This window comes from Arachis ipaensis, chromosome B06, assembly GCF_000816755.2.
Source record: "Arachis ipaensis cultivar K30076 chromosome B06, Araip1.1, whole genome shotgun sequence".
NCBI lineage: Eukaryota > Viridiplantae > Streptophyta > Magnoliopsida > Fabales > Fabaceae > Arachis > Arachis ipaensis.
The window spans coordinates 102,602,046-102,609,760 of record NC_029790.2 but is presented as its reverse complement, the minus strand read 5'-3'; the positions used below and the strand labels follow the sequence as shown (position 1 = coordinate 102,609,760).

General features: G+C 39.0%; 1 protein-coding gene across 1 annotated transcript; it reads left to right on the top strand.

The window, feature by feature from the left end:
- Positions 278–3,941, top strand: LOC107604712 (F-box/LRR-repeat protein 17-like). The gene is made up of 4 exons (XM_021105592.1): positions 278–471; positions 3,297–3,371; positions 3,539–3,636; positions 3,725–3,941. The coding sequence occupies exons 1-4, from the start codon at positions 278–280 to the stop codon at positions 3,913–3,915; spliced, it is 558 nt and encodes a 185-aa protein (XP_020961251.1). The 3' UTR covers positions 3,916–3,941.

The following is a 7,715-nucleotide window of genomic DNA, read 5'->3' as shown; positions in this document are numbered from 1 at the left end:
ATTGTTCTTACACTACAAGAGAAGCGGGACGTAGTAGCGGAAAATTTTCTGCATCTTGCCAAATCGCCGCAAATTGATCGAGTAACTGCGGTTCTTGTAGCAGGTCTTGTCTCCGTCAAAGACCAGTCAGGATAGCTGCAATTTTGTGTGTCAAACGCTGCCAATTACATACTACTCAAATTGTTTTCATAATCGAAATTGGAGGAAAAAGGGCGAACCCAAAAAGGGGCAAAGGCGCCAATCACCATCAGCTGCAGCCGCTACATCATTCCTCGTCATGGATTTGCTCAAGCTGTCGCATAGCTCCCGTGCGCGAAAGGAAGGTGGAGAGGCACGTCCGCTATTCGTCCCTCCGCTGTGCACGTCCTGGTGTTGTCGTGTGGCTTCCCAACCACCCCGGTGTCGTCGTCCTCAACCTTCCCCCTTTGCCCTGTTGTACGCCGCTCGAACGCACCCTCTCCCCGCTTCCTGGTTCGCTTTCTCCCCCTTTTCTTGCTCTTCCAATTTCTTCTTTTGTCCTTATACCTTTGTTGAATTGATTCATTTTGATTGTTGATCGAATCTCTTTGCACCAATTTAGTTTAATTGCTTGTTCCCAATTCGATTGTTATTTTGGTTCTAACCCTAGTCCCAATTTAATTATTTTCTTAGCTGTTGACCTCAGGATAAGTGGTTCATTAGTTATTTCTTTGTTGAAAATAGATTCTTATATTCTTTTGTAAACTTTGGTAATTGAAAACAGACATGCATATGAAGATACTTACAAATCCCAAACCACTTTTAGTGAATTCTTGCCCTACAATCCTAAACTGACAGTTAGTATGGACATGAAGAGCTGAATATAAGGAAGCTCATCAACAATGGCCATAACACCTCCATTTTACGGTCTGCGCTGAATGGCATTAAGATATGCATCTTGGTCTTTCAGTGTAACTATCTCAGATTTTGTTGTTGTTGAGTTCCCTTGTGCTCCTTTGTGAATCCCAAAATTTCAATGGCTATATATTGGCTTAGTTCTTTTGGCTTTTTAGGAGTGAATTGAGAGAGCATCTTTTGGATAAAGAACCGCAAAGCTACAAGAGAAGAATGATGAAATGATAGCTTATTTAGATCTCCAATACTATTTATGTAGTTTTGTTATAGATCATGTTAGTTCTCTAATAACCATTCCTTGATGAGAAGGTTTCCAATTTCATAATATTCTCACCATTGTTGGGTTTTGGACACTGATAGATGTATTAATAGCTTAGAAGTTAGGTGAAGATAATTACACCCTCACAAGATGTGTTGTTGAACTTCTCCTTTATATATGTGATTATTTTGCTATAGAATAACAAAGACAGAGAAAATTAAGTAGTTAGCATTTCAATAAATTTTGATACTTTCATTTTGGATGTTTCCAAGCATAAAATTATCCTCCATGTTATCTATTTTATCCCTTTGATTCACTTATTTCTAGTTCTATGTTATTTAGTTTGACAACTCATACATTATATTGTAATATTAGTCCGTAAGTAAATTAACCCTTTTTGGTTCAATAGTAAATTTGAGACCAAACCTATATGAATTACATATATTATTGAAAGTGATCATGCATGATTACTAGTTACAAAGCACAATCCAGTGAGCAGTGCCTAGTGGTAGCTAGAAGCCTTAATAAGCATCTAAGATTGAATCATAAGCTAGCTAGATTCAGTTCTGCTTTATTATATATTTGAAGTGACTTAGGAGCAGTGGTGCACAGATCTAAGACACAACGAAATCAATTAGAGCAAAAAAGACCCCACATTTTGCTTCGATGATATGGACTATGGAGTCACTTACATGAAATATAGGGTCAATGACCCTTTAATGAGGAGTAATTTTTCTCTCCATATTTTATGTTCAATAGATTATATATCTTGAATTTGCCACTTGATTTGAATGCTGTTTTTGAAGAGTTAGATGAAAATGACGAAGTCCTTGTTTTTTTATATGAGATTTTGGGTGCTAAAGACATTTTTTTTCTTATTAATCTCTATTTGGAAAGTGTTGAAAGCTATACTTGGAAGAGAAAAGAGTAGTTCTCCTGATATCTGTAATGGCTCATTGTTTTTTATGAAGGTGTGTGATTATGGGTAAGTTCAGTAACATAAATTATTTAAATGCTCCTTCATTTTTGTTTTAGTTAAATGAGAATCTATGATTGTGCTCATTTCTTAGCATGCACAAAGTTTTTTTTCCATTACTTTGATGATCCAGGGTTAACAGTGGTTATTTTCGTACTAAAATAATTGCTTTGATAATCTAGGATTTTTTTTTATTTTTTTATTTAAAATACACCGAGTTTCATATTTCTAGGTAGTCATTAAGCATAGGAGAAAACTAGAATATCCTCAAATGCCTCAAGATGGAAGGTTGTTCTAACCTGGGTGGCTTTGTTTTCTGTTTGGCTAGTCTTACTACCCTTTGGCTGTCAGATCTATACTCTCTTTCTAAAATGGTGATTGTTACCTTTCCTTTCTCCTCTTGATATTGTATGATGTGATCAAACTTTAGATTGATAGAACTGAGCAGGCATTGAGAGGAAACTTTAGTTACTAACAGTTGCTTTGAAATGTTAGGTATTTAACTGTCCCCAATTGAGAGAGATTTCATTGGAGTTTTCTTGACAAGAAAAATGATAGTACTGATCTAACAACTATGATTGAAGGATTGGACAGAAATTGTTCAAGATTGCAGAATATACATATAAGCTGCTTTGAGGCTTTCTCATGATGTTGTGCTTGCTCTTATAGTTGCTCGATTGAGGTTTGTAATCTTGAACTCCATTTTCCGACTGTGATTAACAAATTTTGTTCACATAGAAGTTTTAATCACAATATTCTAAACTTTCTACATCTATTAGTTCATACATATTGTGCAAGCATCAAACATCTACAAGTTCTGGATGGAATACTTCCTACTTCCAATTTATGTGGCATGTCAAAGGATGTATATGAAATAAACCTGAATCATATAATAAATTAATAACTATAAAAGCGTAACTTGTATGTAACATTCACACACAAAGATGATGAAATTTGCAATGAAGACTTTGGGATCAAACCTTAATTTATTCGCAACCTCAATTTACATATCTGAAATACCGGGATCTTATTTGACAAGATAAACATGCTATGTCAGGCCTATTTTCATAAATTCAATGAACATTTTAGTTTTGTTTTTCTTCTATTTTGTTATGATAAGTTGATACGTGATACAAAATCCATTTGATTGGTGAACTTATTGGAATTCATTAAATGTGAAATCATCAGGGGGTTACGAATGCTTTCTCTTGTTGCTGCTATTGCTTCTAGCTACCCTAATGTAGAATTGCTTGATCTCAGTGGGTATGTATCGTACCTACTTTAATTGATTCACCTTGTTAACAAGCTTCGGATGAAATTCAATGCATACAAAAATATACAGTAAAATTCAATGCAACATTTAATTGTAGTCTCCCCCCTAATTTTCTTACACTTCTGGAACATATTCTAATGATTATCCTTCATCACAGATCTGGCAGAAGTGACAGTGGCATAGGAATAATTTGCAATGTATTCCCTGAAACACTGTCAAGACTCCTCCTTGCCCTTTGTCCTAATGTGACTTCAAGTAATTTCCTCTTATAAGTTCGTTTACTTCACAATACTCTAGTACTTGCTTGAGTTTCTGCTTACTAATCTACTCTAACATTTTTTAGGTGGCATTCAATTTGCTACTGCTCAGCTTCTTCTTCTTGAGCTTATGGACTGCGGCATGACCATACGTGATCCTGATTCACTTAATCCAACCACTGATGAAGACGATTTCAAACCACAGGAAACATTCAGCACAAATATGCACCTTACAAATCAAAAGTTAATTATCAAACAGCCATTTAAAGAAGCTTAGTTCATGGGGTTGCTCTGGCTTGGATGTGAGTTTTATTAAGCTGAATATGTTTATTAAATATTATTTTTCCTAGCTTCGGATCTTCATATTTCTTCTTTCAATTAATATTCAGGCCCTATATTTAATCTGTCCACAGCTTAATGATCTGAATCTAAATTCTTGTAGGAATTTGCATCCAGGTATCATTTCATTTCCCTATTTAGTTATTATTGGCTAAAAGTTTTATTTAACCTTTCCAATGATTTCTTGGAAATTGTAAGATTGATTTTTCTTTAACTGAATTAATTGGCTCAGATCGACTGCTGCTTCAGTGCCCCCACGTTAGAAACATTGTTTCAAATTGTAGATGTGTTCTTTCTTTGTTTCAAATTGACATATTCTGCATAAATATTGTTTAATATCCCTCTTCTAATCTACAAAAGGATTTGAAAGTGATGTGATCTCACTCTTCCAGGATACTAAGATGGTTGATGGATGAAGAAGTGTAACACCCTATCACACAGAGTCTTATGTTTAAGTCATAAAGCAGAGGTGGCGAGATATTACGACTTCTAAAAATAAAATTTAGTACGTATAGTATTGCAAAAATGTTCATAACTAGGAGACTTTGAAGAAAAGTGGGTAAATTAAAACCGATACATCGAAAAGCGCAACACTCCGATCGTTAACGTAAACGAACAACTAGAGATCAAACTAAGGCGAAGAAATTTTCAAAAGAGTGCCAAAATACAAATATCAAGACTCAGGGTTTGGATTGTCCTCTCAGATTGACCATCTATTTGAGGATGGTAAGCAGTACTTAAGCTCAAATGGGTCCCAAAAGCTTTTTGAAATGCACTCCAGAATCGTGAAGTGAAATGGGGATCTCTGTCAGAAATTATAGTCGTCGGCACACGATGAAGTCTCACAATCTCCTTGATATACAGGCGCGCTAACTCCTCAAGGGTATAGTTCATCCGAATGGGCAAAAAGTGGGCCGACTTTGTCAGCCGGTCCACAATTACCCAGACAGCATCAAAACCGGTTCTAGTCCTCGGCAACCCCGACACAAAATCCATTGCAATGCTCTCCCACTTCCATTGCGGAATCTCCAAGGGTTGCAACATCCCAGAAGGTCTCTGATGTTCAATCTTCACCTTTTGACAAGTTAAGCACTTTGAGACATACTCCACCACATCATTCTTCATACCAGGCCACCAGAACATAGCCTTTAAATCATGGTACATCTTGGTACTCCCAGGGTGGATAGAAAATCCACTTTTGTGCGCTTCCTTTAGAATATCTTGACGCAAAGTCCCAACATCCAGCACAATGATCCTACTCTTGAATCTCCACAATCCATCTGGATCCCATGACACTCTCCGTTGCTACCCTTACTCAATAGCAGGTAATACCTTCGGCAACACATCATCGTTCTGATGAGCCTTTAAGAGTTCGGACTTAAAATCAGTTGAGATTTGTAACCGACTCAAACACAGAGTTCCAGACACTTCTTGAACACCAACCTTCAGACTCTCGAATGCTTTAAGCAATTCCTCCTCCCGAAGCATCATCGAAGAAGCATACATCGATTTCCAACTTAATGCATCTGCCACAACGTTCGCTTTCCCCAGATGATAATTTAACTCAAAGTCGTAGTCCTTCAGTAACTCCATCCGTCTCCTCTACCGCATATTAAGTTCTTTCTAATCAAAGAGGTATTTCAAGCTCTTGTGATCAGAGAAAACTCAGAACTTAACCCCATAGAGGTAATGCCTCCACACCTTTAATGCAAACACAACCGCAGCGAGTTCCAGGTCGTGCGTTGGGTAGTTAACTTCGTGAGGTCTCAACTGCCATGAGGCATACGCCACCACATTCTGGTGTTGCATCAGCATGCACCCTAGACCCTTCAGTGAGGCATCACAATACACCTCAAATGGTTCATTTGGCTCGGGTAACACCAACACAGGCGCGGTAGTCAACTTTTGCTTCAACACTTGAAAGCTTTCCTCGCACTCAGAAGTCCAAACAAATGGCTCGTCCTTGCGGGTCAACTTGGTCAACGGCAATGCTATTTGCGAGAAGCCTTTAATGAATCTCCGATAGTAGCCAGCTAAGCCTAGAAAACTCCTTATCTCAGTAAGTGAGGTCGGTCGCCCCCAATCCACCACTGCTTCCACCTTAGCAGGATCTACGGCTTCCCTTGTTTACTCACCACGTGACCCAGAAACTTCACTTCACTTTTCCAGAATTCACATTTAGACAACTTGGCATACAATTTCCTCTCCTTCAGAATTTGTAACACGGTTCGCAAGTGCTCGCCATGCTCTTCTTCGGTCTTAGAATAAATTAGTATGTCGTCAATGAAGATGACAACAAACTTATCCAAGAATGGGCAGAAGATTCTGTTCATATAGTCCATAAACACTGCAGGAGCGTTTGTCAACCCAAAAGACATTACAGTGTACTCGTAGTGATCATAACGAGTTCTGAAAGCGGTCTTAGGGATGTCCTCATCTCTCACCCTAATCTGGTGATAACCGGATCGCAAATCAATCTTGGAGAAAACTCTAGCTCCTTGTAGCTGATCCATGAGATCGTCAATCCTTGGTATTGGGTACTTGTTCTTTATTGTGACCTTGTTCAATTGTCTGTAGTCCACACAAAGCCGCATACTCCCGTCCTTTTACTTCACCAACAACACCGGCGCTCCCCACGGCGAAACACTAGGGCGAATAAAGTGCTTACTCATCAAATCTTCCAACTGAGTCTTAAGCTCAACCATTTCCAAAGGTGACATTCTGTAAGGGGCAATCGAGATTGGCCCTGTTCCCGGCACCAACTCAATTGCAAACTCAACCTCTCGGCTAGGAGGGAATTCCTCAATATCATCAGGAAACACCTCAGGAAATTCACAAACAACTTGGATCTGTTCTAAGCTCTGTTCTTCACCCGATACAATGGCAGCTAATAACATAACACCCTGACATTCTTGCCCTGAATAATTCACTACCACATAGTTCAAGTAACAACCATTCACCACAACTGGTCCTTCTAACCCTTCCGACATGAAATGTAACGACTTCTCAAAATAGTTCAACAAAACACGATTCTCAGACAACCAGTCCAACCCCAAGATAAGATCGAGACCAGTCATAGGCAAACAGATTAAGTTATGAATGAAATCACGCTCCTTGACCCTAAAGGAAACTTGCGGACATCCTAACCTAGTTATCATAGCTTCATGGGTGGCATTGTACACTTTCAGATCGTAGCCCAAAACCTCAATCTTTAATCCTAACTCACTAGCTTTCTCAAATGCAATGAATGAATGCGATGCTCCAGAATCAAACAAAGCATTTAAAATCTGACCAGCCATTTCACAGTTACCTCAGATAAGTGTCTCGGACCCCTCGTCACTAACAGTGGAAGTAGTAAACACCCGACCAGGCTGCTGTGCTCTTCCAGCACCCTACCTCTGCTTCTCTGGACAGTTGGAGGCTTTATGACCCGGCTTCCCACATGAGTAGCATAAACCCCAACCGGTCTTACACGGGACACCAGGATGGTAACTCCCACATCTAGTGCAAGCCTGCTCATTCAAAGGTTGCTTCCCAAATCTTCTCCCTGAAGCATTATTGTTGTTGTTGTTGTTGGGCCTTCTGAAGTTGTTCTGACCCTGAGTCCTCTGTGGTGCAAAACCTCCTTGCTTGAAAGGTGGACCTCTAGGAGTAAAACTTTTCCCTCGGCTAAGTGGGAATGATCCCCTCTGGCTTCCTCTTTTTGCAGCTGCCCTTCTTCACACACTCTTTGGCAAC

What these genes read in the sequence shown, in the direction of transcription:
- LOC107604712 (XM_021105592.1), top strand. Translation starts at nt 278, where the DNA reads ATGGATTTGCTCAAGCTGTCGCATAGCTCCCGTGCGCGAAAGGAAGGT. An exon ending in CACCCTCTCCCCGCTTCCTG is followed by an intron (nt 472 to 3,296) that starts GTTCGCTTTCTC and finishes TGAAATCATCAG; the next exon opens with GGGGTTACGAATGCTTTCTC. An exon ending in GAATTGCTTGATCTCAGTGG is followed by an intron (nt 3,372 to 3,538) that starts GTATGTATCGTA and finishes CCTTCATCACAG; the next exon opens with ATCTGGCAGAAGTGACAGTG.